The sequence below is a fragment of the Bacillus rossius genome, chromosome 3, assembly GCF_032445375.1.
Source record: "Bacillus rossius redtenbacheri isolate Brsri chromosome 3, Brsri_v3, whole genome shotgun sequence".
NCBI classification, from domain to species: Eukaryota; Metazoa; Arthropoda; class Insecta; order Phasmatodea; family Bacillidae; genus Bacillus; species Bacillus rossius.
In genome coordinates this window covers 62,685,970-62,705,552 of record NC_086332.1, presented here as the reverse complement: position 1 = coordinate 62,705,552, position 19,583 = coordinate 62,685,970, and the positions used below count along the sequence as shown (strand labels likewise).

Genomic DNA, 19,583 nt, shown 5'->3' with positions numbered 1-19,583 from the left:
CCGCACCACTGCTTCACATGTGGGTTGGTGGGAGGGTTACATTCTTTATCCGTATTTTCTTTGTGTTGTAAACAGTGGCACTCCAGCAGATTACAGCCACCGCACAGTGCAATGTCCCCTCTTCCTTGCTCTTAGGTCATTAATCCAAGACACAGAAATAAGGGTTTAGGTTTTGAATATGCTTAAAGACTTTTAAAAACAATATTATCCCAAAAGTTTTAGAAAAGGATGTTGTCCATAACTTTGTTGTGCAGGGTGTGTTTACTGGGGGTTATGTACAGTTAAAGATAGTTAGTGATTTAGTTTAAGTTTACATGGGTCATTTTTCATTGTATAGTTTTAGTATAATGGTCACTCCAAAGTTCTGGTCCTGCTTTCACTTATAGTGAAAATGGCTGTGGTGTGGTGATGCAACTCAAGCCAGCAGTGTTGAGACATTGCATGTGTGCTTGATTTGTTGGAATCAGCTGATCAGCTGTTGATGCTATCCAACAGTGTGGCAGTAAAACAAAATGGATTGTGAAAGTTGTGATGCAATGCTAATGTGGGCAGAAAAAGTGAGTTGTATTAGCAGCTTGATAGTGCCATAGAGCAAAGCACTTCTAATTCAGTGGGCAAAATTTTCAGTGCCGATCACGGATAATTAGATAGTTTAGTAACAATCTTATCAAGTGATGGGAGGAGCCGCACCGAGGACTTTATTCCGGAACTCCAGAATATTGTGGGGGGGGATATAAGTTTTTGCTTAGCTGCCATTACACAAGCATCAAAAGGTATTTTAAGAAGCACATGCCAGAATTATTTTGCTAATGCGTGATGATGCAGTGATGTGATGAACCCAAACCATTCGTAGATGAGGAGGGTGTAACGGTGCCGCCCAGATACTGCTGCCAGAGTTCTTCTGGTGGTGTGTGGACGGGCGGAATCGTACCCTCGTCCTGTTGAAGACATGGCTCTGATCGCTGCAACCTCTGCATGCTTGCACTGGCAGTTTGTGCACAGCTACAATTATTTTTGATGATGATTTTGAAATATTGTTGGGAAACTAACATTCCACAGGTCTTAATTTTGACGTGACGTCTGATAAATCAATGAACGTTGGCTGCACGCACGAAAAAGTGTCCCGTAACATACATTGTCCCACTATGATGTGTCCCATTATGCTCATTGTACGCTTGCGCCACATTTATCTCTCTTCCACTCAATTTTACTTTTCAATCATGTTTTGTTGTTTGAATTATTAATATTATGTAATTTAACGATCGTCCACCGATTTTCAGCACAATCGGTAGGGTTATAAAAAAGTAATGTTGAATTTTCAAATACATTTTTGTACGAACAATTGTGTTTCACAGTTACACATAATAATTCAAATTACACCGGGGATCTTTTGCTCAATGTTTTAAAAACTATTAAAACACATTATAAATAAGTTTGGTGTATTTGGGATGCGTATTTGTTATAAAATCGTATTATGAAAACGAAATAATATTCCCCTACGGTGCTGCCATTAATGGTGACGGACGCGAAATGAACGAATCGCGCTATCAGCTTCCACAGCAACTAGGCACCTGTTAATACATATTTTCCAGGCACTCGTTAATACATATTTTCCTTTGTTTATTGCGAGGGGTGTTATTATTAATAAATTATAAATAAAATTTTGTGCCCGGGGCCATAATTGCATATCATTTTGAGCACTGGAAGACATAAAAGCGTAAAATATTCTCGACGAATTTTAATCTCGGCCCCAGGGCACCACGAGCGTCTGGGTTGGAGATTAAAGCCGAAATTCTTGCTTAAAACTTACTAATACTTATTTTATTAACTTCTAGGGCATTTTTATTAAATTCTACGTTTAATTTCTCGACAATCTTGAAGTTAAATAGCAAACATGTATAAAAGTTATGGTTAAAATAATCTGTTCGTTAAAGTAATAAACATATTTGAATTAATGAGTGCAAATAAAAGTAAATTTTTCAATTAAATTGTAGATTTCATTTCACTCCTTTAATTCATACAAAATAGTGATAACTTAATTAATATGATTCAATTTTATTGATAAAAGTATGCAATCATTACATCAATGTTTTGTTATGACGTCACGTTAAACTGTCGTCCGTAAACCGACTTGCAGACAACCAATTTTTTTTTTTGTATTTGCATATTTCCTGTTCTTTATTTAATGAACTTAACGTAGACCTTGTAGCATTGCATGATCCTGCCCTCCTCAACACACACATATATATGGTTTCTATTAGTCCATGATGGATCAGCTGGTTGTTTATGTTCAAGGTCATGGTGACTTAGTTTTTCATGTTTGTATTTGTTAATATTCTTGTAATTTTGATATTAAGATATTTCATTTACAAAAGCCATTCTACATTTATTTTTTAAAAAAATTAGTTTTTAGGTTACCATTTGTGTAGATATACTTTGAGTATTTTATTTAATTTAAATCTTGTTTTTATTGCTATATTTTACATTTGTGTTCATTTAAAAGCCTTCGCTATGTTTTGAGAACATGTATTGTTTTGGTAGAAAAAAGGATGAAAGACAAGTTGGAGAAGGAACCAATTCTCTAGATAGTTTATTAATAGTCGAGACATTCTGGTGCTTTAGGTATGTATTTGGTTGGTGAGGTCATACGGCTGCCTCCCTGCATGGCAAAAGGCAGTTTCATCATTTTGTAGAATCTGCTTGAATGTTGACCTGCTTTTTGGGGGGAGGTCATTTGCTGTTTTACTAACCAAAATTTAAATGTAGAGAAGTGACTGCGTCCAGGCTGCGTCATTTTTTTAAAGTAACTATGAAGTTTATTGTCATATGCATATCAGTTTTTGCAACCTAATCACAATATCCTCATTTGCATTTATAGTACATGCCAGAAGTCTTGCTTGATGTTAGTGTGAGGGGTAAGGGGAATAATAGAGGAAGGGAATATGCATCAGCATGGCATTACATTCATCCTTTAGTTTACTATATCCACTCATAAGAAGACATTGTGAAATGGCAATGGAGCCTAGCATAGCTATAGTAAAAGCAACAGGATGGTTCACACCAAATAATATATTATATTTAATCAGCTTTGATGTAAGATAAACAATAAAAGGAAACAACACAAAAGATTAATACAAGTACTTAATGGTTTATGAAATGGCTTTCTTTTGGTGGGAAGGGGAGATTATTTGCGTACTGTTCTGGTACTACCATGGATGGGTATTGAATTCAACTAACTTTAGTTCTATGGCTTAAAACGATTAATTATATATTTTTTACAAGAAGCTATTGCCATCTTGCAATAAATATTGTAATTTCAAAGAGAGAGTTCCATTGAATTTGATAATTTCATGAAGAACCCCACTAAAGACTAGAATGTTAATTAAATTTTTAAAAAATTTGCATTGCAGCAACATGCAATAGAAGTTAAACTTTGTAGGTAGAGGGTTCACAAATATTTTAAAAACATATAATTTTGCACTAAAAATAGATCTTTATTTATTATTGTCCATGACTCCTACAGAATCTTAGAGTAAAGTAATGGGTTAATAAAGGGTTAAAATATGATGAATAAATACTAAATTCAAGTTTATCTAATTAACTAAAAAATTAGTAGTATGTTGTTGAACAAGGCTTAATCTGCCATTAAACCTGTGTATATTTTAATTCAGATTGCACATCCCCGGAGGTATTTCAAAAATGTTTATGCGCTTGGTGGCAGTTCTAGAAGGCTACACGATTAAGAAGAGAAAGAAAGCAGTTATTGCAAGTTATGTATTTCTGCTGTAATTTTACATTAGATCGCTAACAGTAGCACTGCAGCTGTCATTTGTACTTTACAGGCTTAAAGTACCGTATTGGTCCGAAAATAGGCAGATTCCTTCTACAGCACACTCATAATCAGGGAAAAATAAAATGATTATTAACTACAATGATTATCAGCCCGCTAGCGACGCACATTCTTCTCGTCAACACCATATTTCCGCCCAGCTTCCACATAATTTGTGGATTCTGCATATCTTATTACACTTTGAAATTGGCAGAAAAACTACATCTAATTCCCCTGCTAATTTAAGCTTTAACCTTTACGTGATCAGCCATTACGAACGAACAATGGCTTTGTGCACGGTACTCTGTAGATTCTAGACCCAATAGGTGTGTCAAATACAGATCCGGGATACATGTTCAAAGAGCTGGATCCAGAGCTGTGTTTCCGTTTATCTTCACATTCTTTTGTAGTGGTGCCAACATTTTATACGGCAATGGCTACATTTTCAAAGTTCATAGAAATTGTGACGTAAAAATATTTACCGGTAAGTTTAATTTTGACGCAAAAAAACCCAACATGATTTCATGTAAAACGTGTATGAATCAACCATAAAACTGCAAATAGGTTTTATTGTTCTTGTTACTGTTGGTATGTACCGGTATTTGTTTATTCGTGTCGCAACTACAAGTTGCCAACACTGGTAGAAGAGTAAATAAAGCATACTATGGTAAATAACCTTATGGCAAAATTGCTGTTTTTACTAATTGTTTACTGTAAATACCACATTTTACAAGCAAATAAAATTACAGCACCCTGTTAAATACAGTTCAAAAATAACCAGACAGAGCTTTTAAAAGTTATGTGCTACAAGTGACCACATCTGTGTACTTAACTTAAAATATGATAAGTTATTGGGGTTAAGTGTGTTTACTAAATTTCTAAGTTGGAAAAATTACTAATTCCTCATAAGTACGGCGTAATTTTAGGTCAATGAATTGTATATCTGGGTGATTCTACAAATATGGGAATATTCATGTCTTAAAGTAATTTAAGCCTCCATTACACATTGTTATATTATTGGTTTTCCCCCACAGTTAGGTTTTAGTTTATACTGACTTTTTCAAAAATTTAATTCTCCAAAATATATTTATTTATTAAAATTAATTAATTTAAATTCCTAAAATGTCATTCACATGTCCTGTCTCATTCACGTAATTTTTCACATTCTCACAGATTTCTACTGGAAATTATCTGTTTTCTGTTAATATTATTATTTATTTTCATTTAAAATGATGCTATGAAGAAAATATTAACTAAACAAACTATGAAAGGGCAAAAAACTATTTTAAAATTAATATAGTGATTGTCCTAGGGATTTTTGGTCATTAACATGTCTGAAAAGATTTTTTTTTACTAAGAAAGGAAATTTGTTATGTCTGGTTACACTGCCTGAAAACCAACATGGATGTCTCTTCTTAACTAGCGCAAGTTGTTGCTAACTGTATTTCAAGAACTGTGTGTTTAACTACCAACTTTAATCCTTTTTGAAGGTGAGAGCTTTTATTTACTATCATTAACATGATTTATTTTAATAGCTAAATATGAAATATAACTGAATTTGGATAATACTTCTGGGTAAACCTTCCAGTTGAAGGTATTTGGCCAAATTTTTACATAGTTGCCTTATAAACTGGCTTGTGTAGAAGCATTAAACAACCATTTTGTCATTCACATGGCTGGTTTGCTATGTCATCCACATGCCTCAAATTTGGGCATGTGGATGACTTATAAGCTATGCGAATGACATTTTCACAATTGTAGCCTACTATTATGTACTATAAAGTGTAAAAATGGCTTTGTGTGTATGTGCATGTGTTGGTGAGTCAAGGATGTAATGCCTTGTTTCAGTTTTATATCAATTTTAAGATTTTATGTGTACAGTGTATATAAAATTAAAAGTGAACAGTATTTTAATTTACAAATAATGAGTAAACCTTCCTCTTATGACAACTGATTACAAATGCCATTTGATTTACCTGTGCAAATAAAAATAATTTTGTTCATTGTTAATCATAGAAAAAACTTATAATCAATTCTTACTTGTCCTATCACTCATGTACTTTATATTGGATGCAATACACTAAACTTAACTTTTTTTCAGGACGTGGAAAACATGCCTAAAAAAAAAGCTCACAGAAAATGAAAAAATAAGAAAGAAAGGGAGAGCAGAAGGAAGTTAAGGGAAGATCCACAAAAAATGAACAACATAAATTAAAAGAGAAGCAGGGGTACATAAAAAATAAAGAAAAAGGTGTAGGTAAATTAGTAAAGGATATATCTCATAGAGAGCTGAGGAACAAATGCAAAAACTGGAAAAGAAACAGCTGCATACAGAAAGAAAAAGCAAGATTTGCAAGAAATGTTTCAAGATTCACCTCCAGAAAGTGATTTAGACACTGTCTCTCACCATTCAAGGGAAGAAAGTTTGCAGATAGATCATGAAGTGCCACAAAATATTGAACTTGGCAGCAGCACCAGATGTTCTGAAAAAATACTTTTGTGAACTACACCCAAGAGAAGGAATTTTGTGCATGATCAAAACACCTATTTCAGCATCATCAACCAAATTCAAAGTGCCTGAAAAATCAAAAATTGATAAACTCTGTAGTGAAGTACTGCGAAGACCCTAAGTGTTAAACTAAATTTAAAATTTGTGAAAGTGTAAAAAACTTATGCTAAATTTCAAAGTAATCCTAGCAAGAGTTTGTTTCAGAGTATAATTAAAACATTTTATATTAATCAATCAAATTGCATTTAATTTTGTATCTGCTGTATATCTGATCATTCACATGCTCATGAATGTCATTAACATGCCCACATGTCATTTACATGGTGGTGAAAGTATACAAAAATGAAAACAGAAACATAAAAATATTTAAGCTTTGCTGATACCATGCCATAATTATGTACCTCTTAAAGTATTAAAATTATTTTTTTTTGGAAATTTTAAAACGTATTTGACATTTTGATTTTTAGGTATACAGAAATATCCTATAATTGTAGAATCACCCATCTGATAACATTTTTATGCCATAAGTGATTCTCCTTTAAATGTATGTGTTTAATTATACTATTTTGGCTAGTGCCCCATTATAGGCCGACTCTAGATTTCAAGGTTGACTAAACTGGCAAAAAAGGTCGGCCTATATTCGGACCAATACGGTAGTTTCTCCTCCCTCCCCTCCACTAACCTATTCTTTTGAAACCCTGTGATGTGGTTGTAAATAATAAACTTCGCTTCGATAAATTAAAAAAAAAAAAAAAAACAGAGTGGAATGCTATGAAATGTAACATGAATTTCTGTTAGTGAAGCTCTTTGTACACCAACCAAAAAAAAAAGTTGTTTTTCTTGCTGATCATATGTACAGTTTGGATACATGCTGCAGCTTCGTTGTAATGGTAAATGTATTTAGAACTGTTAATTTGTAAGTGGGCCATGCAGAATCTGGCATATATTGTTTTGCTCACTGTTTGGTTGTGCCGGTCTGTTTAGAGTAGCAAGTATGCATGGGGGGGCTAGCTTGCAAGACTTCGGTCCACACTTTTCTTTCGACATCCTGAAATGATAAAGTTTTAATATCTTGCTGACAGAGGTAATGGGGGAATAAGTGGTGAAAGGATGAAATTAGTTTAGTTTAATTAAGTGTGGGGGGAATGAGTCATCTAAGGAGTCCTACGTGGTCATACATACACAATGACAATAGATGTCACATTTTGCTTTTATTTATAGCTGTCCCCCGCACCACTGCTTTATGTGTGGGTTGGTGGGAGGGTTTCATTCTTTCACAGTGGCATTCCAGCAGAATCCAGCCCCCCCCCCCCCAGTGCATTGTCCCTTCTTCCTTGCTGTTAGGTCATTAAATCCAAGACACAGAAATAAGTGTTTAAGTGTTGAATGTGCTACACCTGTCTATTCTACAGTAAAGGTAGTCAGTCTGCTACTTGAAGACTAAAAAACAATATTAGATCAATAGTTTTAGAAAAGGGTTTTGTCGTGGCAGGGAGTGTTTACTGGGGGTTATGTACAATTAAAGAGAGTTTGTGATTTAGTTTAAGTTTACATGGGTTATTTTAGTTACAGTTTTAATATAATGGTCACTCAAAAGTCCTGGTCCTGCTTTCACTTATAGTGAAAATGGCTGTGGTGTGGTGATGCAACTCAAGCCAGCAGTGTTGAGACATTGCATGCGTGCTTGATTTGCTGGAAACAGCTGATCAGCTGTTGATGCTATCCAACAGTGTGTCGGTGAAACAAAATGGATTGTGAAAGATGCGATGCTATGCTAATGTGGGCAGCAAAAGTGACTTGTATTAGCAGCTTGATAATAGAAGCAGATTGAAAATGTGTATCAAGTACACTCAGTGAAATTCTTGATTTCACCTTGACGGTGCCATAGAGTAAAATACGTATAATTTATTGGGCAAAATTTTCAGTGCCAGTCACCGATAATTAGACAATTTTTATTAACTATTGTCTCAAGTGATTGGAGGAGTCGCATAAAAAGGTATTTTAAGAAGCACATGCCAGTTGTTAACTAATCACACTAGTGGACAATTCTCGGAACGTAATTTATACGTTTCAAGGACCCAATGTACCTAGTTTTTATTTTTTTTGGTACTTCTGTTCGAGTAGATATAAAATTTCAAATTATGTATTTTGATAATGCATGGTGATGCAGTGATGTGATGAACCTTAAACCATTCTTAGAATGAGGAGGGTGTAACGGTGCCGCCCAGATACTGCTGCCAGAGTTCTTCTGGTGGTGTGTGGACGGGCGGGATCCTATCCTCGTCCTGTTGAAGACATGGCTCTGATTGCTGCAACCTCTGCGTGCTTGAAATTATTTTGTGTAATAGCTATAGCAAAATAGTAGAAAATGCTCACTCATGACTAAGCACTTCAAAAAGTGGTAAGATGTGAAATATTGAGAGATTCTGTTTATTTACATTTTCCTGAAATTGCAAGTTTTTCGTCCTTTGGAGTTTAAAACAAACAAAAAATCTTATTCCTGCATGCTTACATACAGGATTAATAGTCTACATTTGATAGTTGAAAGAAAATCATAGCAGTAGTGTTTACAAACATGTTTGTGTATCTACAACTGCATTAATTTTGCTACCCACCCATTTATTTTGAAAGACTGTCCACTAGTATCATGTGGAAATTATCTTTGAAAATTTTTAAACTTTCTAACAAAAAAATTGTTGTGTTCAAACAAATATTAGATCTATTTTGTATTGTTTTATTTTTCTTGTATTAATAAATGACTCCTAAAATTAGTCACCAAGTATGTGTAAACATCCTGCATTAGCTGATTAGGGCATTTTACATTTTTGTGTCCTGTTTGATTAAAGGTGTTATTTAAACATAGTTGGGTGATTGTGATAAACGCATATCTCTTGGGAACAAGAACAAAGTTTGCATAAACAATTATTGTCATCTTCTGCAATACTGTTGAGCGCTTACTGGCTGCTAGCTATCATGGAGCAGTTTCTCAAGCAAACGTGGTGCAGTGGTGGCTGCAATCGCTGGTGGGGAACTTCGAAACATTGCTGGTTGTAGCATTAAATTTTCCATTATTTCCAGTTTTTGACGTGACAGCATCTAATATATCGATGAACGCCGGCTGCGCACACGAAAAAGTGTCCTATTTGCTCATTGTACGCATGCGTGGCATCTCTCTTCATGCTCATTGTAGGGCCTACGCATGCGTGGCATCTCTCATCCACTCGATTGGAACGACCATCAATTTGACTTTTCAATCATATTTTCGTCGTTTGAATTATTAATATTATGTAATTTAACGATTGTCCACCGATTTTCAGCACAATCGGTACAATTATTTAAAAGTAATGTTGAATATTCAAATACGTTTTGAACCAACAATGGTGTTTTACAGTTGCACATAATAATTAAAATTACAACCGGGATCTTTTGCACAATGTTTTAAAAAAATATTGTAACACATAAATAAGTTTGGTGTATTTGGGATGCATATTTGTTATAAAATCGAGTTATAAAAACGAAATAATATTATTCCCCTACCGTGAACAAAATTTTTATAAATGTATATCTAACATCTGAAACTAATATTTATCAAGTATGGCCTCGTGGTTGAGCGGTCAGCGGTGCTATCTTCTAGTTGTAAGGTTGTCGGTTCGAATCCAGGCAGGTGCGAAATTTTTTTTGTACTTGTAAAACTAAATACGGCGCACGTAACATTTCAAAAGTAATAAATATATTTGAATAATGAATGCAAATAAAATTAAATTTATTAATTAAATTGTACATTTTATTTCACTCCTTTGTATCCATACAAAAGATAGAATAATTTTAAAAAAATTCCTCAAAGAATATAATATTTATAATGCCTAAATGGTTTGGTTGCAAAAACCTATTACGGCTCAGTCTCAGGCCGAATATGATATTTCCTTTTCTTCTGGATCAATCATTTCATCAATGTTTTGTTATGACGTTGTCACGTTAAACTATCGTCCGTAAACCGACTTTACAGACAACCAATTTTTATTTTTTTTATGTATTTACTTTTAATTTTTATTATGAGTAACTCACACACACATTGACATATTCAGTTGAACCTTTTGTCCTAATCCCACTATTCTAAAAACACGGATAATCCAAACAGAAAAAGGCAAAAAAATTTAAAATTACAAATGTGTTTAAGTAAAACAAATATTGATGACAAACTCAGATACTGTTTTTTTAAATATATTATGTGGTATACTTTACAGATAAGTGAACAGAAAAGTAATTGCAGGCATTTTGCCTATAATTTTCCTGCTCATAAATAACATACAATATTATTTAATACTGTCCTGAGCTGGTTTTTGTTTTTCTGCCCTATTAAGGCTTTTAAAGATTCAACTGCAAATTAACCTCTATAATCTAAATTTTCGCCAATCCAATAGTTAGGTTCTACTGTGCATGTGTGTATATTAAATTGCATACTAGTCTCTAAAAGTGTTTAGGCAGAGTTACACTTTATTATATTATTCTCTTGCTAATTTTAATTAATTTTTGTGTAAGAACTTACATTGCTGTGGTTTTTTTTAGTTTTTTTATATAGATATTGCACCATCAAATTCTTATTGCCATTAGCTACTGATGGTTATTATGTACAACAGCCATTAAAAGTTGACGTTATTGAACTCAGTCAGAATTCCCATCAGCAGTGTTAATTTTGATCAGACCTTTCTCCTGTACTATTGAATGAGCCATTCTTATCTATACATGTATATGTAGGGGTCTGAAAAATTTGCATTATTATTTGAAGCCATGCTAGAATATATACCATTACACATTTGAACCATATTCTCTTTGGATCATGGTTGGTGTGACACACTGAAGGTCAACCAATAAGCATTTATCACACCCACCCAATTCATTCCAGGAAAACAGAGCACAAATAAAATACATTTTTCCCATAACAGTGTATTTTAATCAAGACATGCTTATGTTGAAATCATTTTACAGTACTGGTTATAGGTTGTAATACATTTAAAGTGCATTTAAACATAAGTTTGAATTACATTTTGAGTTTAAAGAAACAAAAATTAAATTAGTGTAAAAATGTTTGTGGTTACATTGTTCCCATAACATTTCTTGAGTGGGCGCTAACAACATTTCTGAGTTCCAAAGTTTTAATTTTAATATATAAGATATGTTTCGATTCTAATAAAATTAAATAAAAGCATAAACTCAATTGTTTTCTATTGAAAATATTATTTGACAGTTAATGTAATTTCAACTCTGTTTACTTAAAGCCTGTCTGCCATTAATGGCTAAACACATTAATATGATGCACATCCTAGTAGCTGTGAAGTAAACTAGCTTGGAAAACTTGCTGGATAGTGAAATATAAACATCTGTACTAGTACATTAATTGTGCCAAAGTAAATATGGAATAAAAGAAACAAATGAGCTATTTTTAAAAACCCTTTCAGCACAGCCTACAAGCATAGGTAGGTAGGTTTCTAAGTACCTATTTCTTCTGAAAATATTTTGGAAACTTCTAAAAAATTCTGGAAAATTTTCAAAACATAGTGTACATAATATAATTAGTATATTCTCCAATATTACGAAATGATCGTTCAACCTTTTCTTATTTTCCATGCAGCAAAAATATTATTAATGTTTTTAACTCAATGCATCCAGCATTGATTAGTTTAGAACGAATTGCATATTATGTCAACTAAGGTAATTATTTAATTTTTTTGACCTTGCAGAAATTATTTTTCAATCCTTGCACTAGCATACCTGCCAACTTTTACGGATTGTCCGTAAGTTTTACGGATTTTAATACTATTTTACGGTTTTACGGACGTCTTTAATATCTTACGGATTTATTTTTGCGTGGCGGTTTATTACCATTCACTGTACCGGCCGTGTATACCTGCCAACTTTTACTGTACTGGCCATGTTACCGATGCACCGACGGAAGACAGAATGAAAACAAAACAAGAGATAGTTAGTTATTTGTATATGGTTTGGACTGGACGGTCTACGGTCGTTTTCCACTTACCGCAAGAAAAAGTGCTTCCTTAACCTTCCGATAGGCGCACCTATGTTTCAAACATGGATTGGCGCAATGCACCTGTGAGGTGCTCCTCCTATTTCCACCAACATAAATCCCCACTACTGAAGAGTTTCATTACAATACCATGTAAATTTGAACTGTATATATGTAAAGATTTAAAATGTAAATTAAAAATTTATTTAACATAAGAATCTTCATAATTTATTGTTAATATTACCACAGTATAAATGCATAAAAAATCCAAAACAATAGCTGTGGATCAGTAACAAAGAAATTCAGGTATAATATTTTCAAATTATTTTTCAGTATTTAAATAAAACATAATTTAGTGAGATATGTTATGAAATATGTAAGTTCTTATATTTCGATTAATTCCATGCATTATTTACACTTCTTATTTGGTACATACACAATCCAAATCTTTGTGAAATTAATAGGTAATATACAAACTTTTCTTCTCGTATAAATGAGTCCAGATGGAAATATGTTTTAAAGTAAAATAGCATGATAAAATGAAAAAACAAAAGCACTAAAAATTCAGAGAACACATAAAATATAAAAATTGCAGACACTGTTTGTTTTTCAGCTGTCTTTTCTTCACCAACTCACAGGCCTTTTGCACTTATTCACTATCAACTTCCAAACCATCATCTGCAGAAGATGTCTTACATTCATAACAATCTTTGCAAATAATAGTGACATGACTCAAACACAAATATTTGCCACAAGTAGCACAACAATATTTGGTATTTTTGCGTTGTTTGTCTTCGCGACAAGGCTCACACAATTTCCTTTTATTGTTTTGGTCGTTCATCTCTTGTGATTTGCTGTTCGATTCCCTACACTTGAGAGGCTGCTTGGTTACTTCTGTCAATCTGTGCCGAAGTGTTATGTGTAAATTCTGTTTTTCAGCACTGCGTCGTGTCATTTCTTCTGAAACAAGACCTTTGGCAAGTTGGCGTAAAAATGTCCTGCGGTTGGCTACAACATAACCGTTTCCAGAGTAAATGACTTGTGCGTTGATACCGGCCACATTGAGCATAGCAAAAAATATTACCAAAGGCCACCGCCGAGCATTTCTCGCCACGTTATACGTTGCACACAATTTATCCACCGTATCCACACCACCTTTAGTTTCATTGTAAAATGTTACGATGTCCGGTTTTTTTGAAGGCCCAGTAGAATCATCGATTGCATCGTCAAAATAAAGGCTGGATATGAGAAATACATTTTTGTTTTTCCTAGGAGCATAGGAAACTAAAGTCCCTTCTTTTCTGAATCCAAATATACTGGACTTTTCACTTCTGTTAGCCATGTGTTTGAATACGTCAGGGATTTGCCATTTTTTTTTTTTCAGTGTGGCAACAAGGGATAGTTTTTTATCAGCCAGATCACTCAAAAGTGGAACATCACTGAACCAATTATCACTAGTAACATTTCGTCCTGAGTTGACTATGGGCGATACCATCCTATGAACAACACCTGTACAATGATTACTGACAGCATACGGTCCATCTGGTTGTTTCCCAGCATATACTTCCATGTTGAAAGTGTAATACATTTTGGAATCTACAAGTGCAAAGATCTTGATTCCATATTTGGCAGGTTTTGAGGGAATGTACTGGCGGAAACCGCAACGACCCTGAAATGCTTCTAATTTTTCATCAAGTGTGACATTCTCTCCAAGAGAGTAACTTTTCTGGCAATTAGCAACAAATGTTTCAAAACATTCTCGTATTGGTGCAATTCGATCTAGTTCTTTCCTTTCATTTCTCGTCTCTTTGTTGTCAAATCGAATACACCTCATCAAAAATTGGAAGCGTTTTAAGGACATGGTGAGCCTAAATGTTTCAACACCATCCCCAGAGGGATCCCAAAGGTCTTCTAAGTTCAGGCGTGACCCACGATACACACCAGCTAGGTATAACAAACCCATAAAAGCCTTCATCTCTATTACATCCGTCGAACGTGCATCTCTGAGGCGATTAAATTGAGGTCTTACAAGTTCAATATGTTGGTTTGTCCATGCAACAACAGAGTCGAGTATTGACTCATCAAAAAGAATAAGCTAGGTATCTAAAATGGTTTCAGCATTCATTGCTGTTCCTATAACCCCAGGGATGCGTAATAACAAATTTTGCTTACCTCTTCTCCTCTTGTTCGGACATGGGCATTTGTTCCATTGGTACGAATCGACGATCTTACCATTTTTCTTATGGTTTGCCATGTAGTAAGATGCATTACCGGGATCATCACCATCTGATTCATTACAGCTTTGCTCAGTGTCTGAATTTTCCTCTCGCTCGTGTATCTGATCTTCACTATCAGAATCAGATTGTCCTCCAAAGTCCTCATCTCCCGAAGTATCATCAAACAGCATACTATGGATTTTCTTGACGTCTTCAGGATTATCCAAGTTATAAATTATTTTTTTCCCAGCCATCCTGAAACACATATTGTAAAACAAACACATGAAGTCGCGTCACACCTATTAGGTGATTCTATTTTTTCAGTAGTTAATGTTTAATTCATAATCTTAGCTAATAAGTGTGTAATTGAATAGAATTAATAAGCAATTTGGTGAAGATAGCAATTGAAAATATCGTAGTCGAAAAACTTACGTCAGTAGTCGCGCTGCACCTGCAGGGTGAAAATGGCTGCCACAGCCTTGAAGTAACTCCGTCAACAGTCATGCATGAACTAACCAGAGAAGAAACAAAAGTTAGGAAGCTAGACGATAGCAGCCCCCTCCCCGACACACGACCTCGTGCAGGGAACATAAACAAGATAAGAATGCACCTGTCAGGCGCGCGCGCCTAACGGAAGGTTAAACGGAGGAACGGACCACAATTGTGACGTCAGCCCTACCTCCTTTGTCTGTTCCTTGTTCCTTATATTATAGCCAAAATGGCTGACTATTGTTCGTAGTTCCAATGTAGTGCTGTGCAACCGTTTTTTTTTCCGTGTGTGTTTACGTGGTGGGAACCATGAGTTAGCTAGCCAACAATAAATATATTCAGACTTACCGTGCTGCGTACAACAACGAATTCCCGTGTATTCTGAAATCGCAAAAAGGAGAAAAATTTGTGTTTTGCACAATGTGCCGGTGTGATTTTAGTATTGCTCATGGAGGTAGGTCCGACATAACTACACAAATTAAGTGTCCTAAGCATAGGAAAAACGTGCTTTCCACAGTAATTCAGAATATGAGCGCATTTTCAGTATGGTCAAAAAAATAAACAGAACCCAATTTAGGTCCTCCATGTCATCTGAAACTTTGCAGTCTATTTCTGTGTTGAAATCAAGGAATTGTGTTTGTTATGAACAAAGGTTTACCTCAGATTTATTAGGTAAAGCAAATAAGGCACATTCAGTCTTAAAATTGCATCAAGGATGATAATCAGGAGATGACTGAAATATGTAACAAACATGTGATATAGCAAGGTATGTCTTTAAGTAATCTTGTTTAGTGGATAATATTCCTTTTGTTTTGTACTTGATCATTTTGCTTTTCATATGCATACTGTGTAAATTGGATCATTTTGCTTTTCATATGCATACTGTGTAAATTGGCACATTCTGGATAGGTTTAGTTTCCCAGTACATTTACAATATTGACTATGAGGTTTTCATTCTAGGCCATCGATATGCCCTTCATGTCATTAGCAAATTAGCAGAAACCAAATGGAATAGAAAAATAGAAAATAATTTCACATAAAGCATGTAAAAAATTGCCGCATTTGATTTACGATACATTTTCCCAATTTAAAAGTTTTCTTGATGACCAAACTAAAAAGTTGGCAGGTATGCACTAGTAATGTGGTCATATAAAAATTTGCTTTGCACCAAGGTTTAAAATAATAAGGTGGTTTAAAATAAATTTGAACTAATTTGATACTAAGTTTTGAATTTTTTATTAATTTAAACCAAAGTTTTAGATAAAGTTAATGATTCTTACAATAAATAACAGATTTGATAGTATACTTTCTAACCTTATTTCCGCCCCTTGCAGTAATAGTGCTAACTAAAGTCATATAAAAATTATTCCATACAAAAGTTGTATATAATAATTTATGGTTTTACAATAAATCAGGATGACTTTAATAGTGCACATTTTTTGGTATTACTCCTACGAGTTATATGTCCAAATGGTAATGATATTAATCATCTTATGGGAGTCATAGCAATGTTTCTGTTTTTCAAAAACCTTCCACGTTTCTACCCTTTTGGTCAGATATTGCCCATTATCAATCTCGGCCAAGATTTTCATGATTTTATTTTATGTATCAATTGGGAAGTAATTTGTGAAAAATTAAGGAAGTTATTGTGTCCGTAAAAATGTTTAATGTGTGTGTGTATATATATATCTTTGGAGCTGAAGATGGTTTTGGGGTCTTTCGACCATGAAACATTTTGGTAAAAAATTTTATGGAAGTCTCACCATTGTAACGGCTACAATGGTAGTATTTTTTCGAAATTTACATAAAAGGAGGTGATGTTTGTTGATTCATCATATGATTGATTTGTTGCATCAAGTTTAATGCTACACAAGTGTCATTGCTATTTTGCAAATACAAGAAAAAAAATTAACATACAGTAGACTTGATTATCCGGGTGCGGGTTATACGGTTTGCTGATTAAGTGCCACATTTCACTTTCATAAACCATAAAAAACAAATAATGTATGTCTTTATTTCTGTGTGCACACTTTGCAACAGCACTTGTGCAGCATTACATACTATGCAATAAATTAGTAATGCAACAAATTAATAATGTGATGAATCAACAAACAATATTTTGCTTTTCATCAATAGTTATTTGCATCCTTCATTGCATAATTATTTCAGACATTGCCCAAGTGTTCAGCAAGTGATTATATTTCGCCATCATGCGTGGCAAATCATGGCAGACGCAATTTACTAAACAGTCAGGAATTACGTTAACAGGTTAAATAATCTTTCTAATAATAGAAAATGATGTTTATGCTTTTTAAATTCTTATTAGAACCAAAATATCTTGTCTATATCAATAACATTATTATTTTGTAACTCAGAAATGTTGGTAGTGCCTACATAAGGGGGGAAAGTGGGCCCAAGCACTATTATGTAAACAATGTAGTACATGAATTTATAATTTTAATTTTAGGTTGTTTAACTGGAGTAGTATCTTGATTAAAATGGTAGTTGTAATCACACATACCTATTTGTAAAACAAATTATTTTGTTTAAAATACTCTTTTATGGGAAAGAAGAAACAAAAGATGCTGTTTTTATTAAGAATTAGGTGTTACTTTGAGGGACCGGTATTAAAGTGTTGCTTTAACAGTGTTTTTCGGTTATCCGTCATTATCCCCTTCCAGTCATTACCCTAGATAATCAGGAGTCTACTGTATATGAAAATGAGTACTACTACAAATCATGGCATAATTTATTGGTGCCTTTAATTCAAAACCACTTGAACAACATTACTTCAAGGGCCGAGTGTAAAAGATTCATTTGGCAATCCAAAGAAAGGCAATGGCCAGTGAATAGAAGACAAAAATACATTCTGTCTTAAACAGAAGCATAAGTTTATCCATGCACAGAATGTATGAATAATTTTTTTTTGTTTCCAGGAATTAAAAAATTACTCATGGATGAAAATTTTTATATTTGCATTTTGTAAGGTTATGGCTAGGGGCATATGCTCATCCAAAGTTTATTCTACAAAGTACTGTGTAGGATGTTTTTATGTACTACTCCTTTCAGGTCAAAACCCTAGTGTAGTTAGTGTGTTAGTCATTAAAAAAAGATGTGGTGCTTGAGAAATAAGCACAAAATGAGGCAGTGTTAGGTGCTGAGATGCTCAGTGCTTTGGTGTGTGTGCAGGTGGTCCGTGGCCACTACAAAGGTCAGCAGGTGGGGAAAGTGGTGCAGGTGTACAGGAAAAAGTTTGTCATCTACATAGAAAGGATCCAGCGCGAGAAGGCGAATGGGGCCAGCGTGTATGTGGGCATCCACCCCTCCAAGGTGAGCGACTGCTATTACAAGAACTTAACCTCTGTTGAACAGTTGATTTAAGGTTTTTTACTACTACTAATACCACTACAGTATGCAGAGTGCTGCTTATCCAGACTAGATTGAACTGGATCCTGTCCAGATCATCGAAAGGCCAGATGGAATGAAATTTTCTTAAAATGTGTGTGTGTCTATATATAGTAAACTTTTTCTGTAGCTTAATTTAAATTTATACCTAAGTTTTTAAACCTACAAAACTTGGTAGTTTTTTTTATCCTGTTCGAATTAATGGTATGTCTGGATTAGTGGAACTCTACTGTAAAAGACACTATCATGTATTGTATTCTAATATTTTAAGTGAAGAAATCATTGCTAAATAGAAAATTGTGGAAGTAAAAGGGGGGGGGGGGGGAAATTATAGAGTTAACCGTTCCCTGTTTTTTGGGTGTTTACAATTTGTATAGCCTATGCAGACCTGCCAACTCTCACGATTTTGGTGTGAGGCTCACGATTTTAAGGTCCATCTCACGCCCTCACGCCAAAATAGTGTTTCCTCACGATTTTTCGGGGCCCCAAGATTTTGTTTGTAAAAGTTACAAACAAGTTTTACGAAAGCTTACAGTAACTAGTTTCCATCAATACTCGAGTCACATAAAGGAAGCAATTTTGCGTTTTGTAGCGTGTGCCGTGCTGATTTTTCGATCTCACATAGTGGAAGAGGAGACATTGTGAAACATGTCACTACAAAAAAACACAACTAATACGTGAAGTGTATTGCTTCCAATAAAAAAAAAATATTTTGCAGTGAGTAGTGATAATAGTGCGAGCAGAATGTTATTTTAAATCATTTTTAGTTGCGGCCCTGTATGATCACTACACGACAGCGCTAAATTATGTTCAACTAAATTAAATCTGCAACCTATAATTTGTTGAAATAAATTTTGAAGCAGAGACCATGTAACATATGTACAGGTATGTCACTTAAATTTAAAGATTCTCATTTGTTGTTTTTTATATCTAACCTGTATTTATGGGCCTGAAAATTTTTATTGAGGACCTCATGATTTTTTTAATTTGAATGTTGGCAGGTCTGCCTATGCAGTATTAACACGTCCATGGTGCTAAAAAATAACATAACCTAGTTAAGATTTTAAAAGGTTGTGAATGCACCATGATTGTAATAGAATTAGTATAATTAGT

At 34.2% G+C, this 19,583-nt stretch overlaps 2 protein-coding genes across 2 annotated transcripts in view; one reads left to right on the top strand and one right to left on the bottom strand.

Annotated features, from left to right (window-relative positions):
* The window catches only part of LOC134530782 (large ribosomal subunit protein uL24), a 42,794-nt gene that overhangs the window by 22,804 nt on the left and 407 nt on the right, over positions 1 to 19,583 (top strand). Inside the window, exon 3 of the mRNA XM_063365970.1 lies at positions 18,255 to 18,395. Coding sequence (XP_063222040.1) covers positions 18,255 to 18,395 — 141 coding nt within the window. The remainder of the gene's footprint in view (positions 1 to 18,254; positions 18,396 to 19,583) is intronic.
* Positions 10,353 to 16,328, bottom strand: LOC134530781 (piggyBac transposable element-derived protein 4-like). Its single transcript, XM_063365969.1, has 2 exons — positions 15,009 to 16,328; positions 10,353 to 14,831 (listed from the first exon to the last, which is right to left on the bottom strand). The coding sequence occupies exon 2, from the start codon at positions 14,333 to 14,335 to the stop codon at positions 13,010 to 13,012; it is 1,326 nt and encodes a 441-aa protein (XP_063222039.1). The 5' UTR covers positions 14,336 to 14,831; positions 15,009 to 16,328; the 3' UTR covers positions 10,353 to 13,009.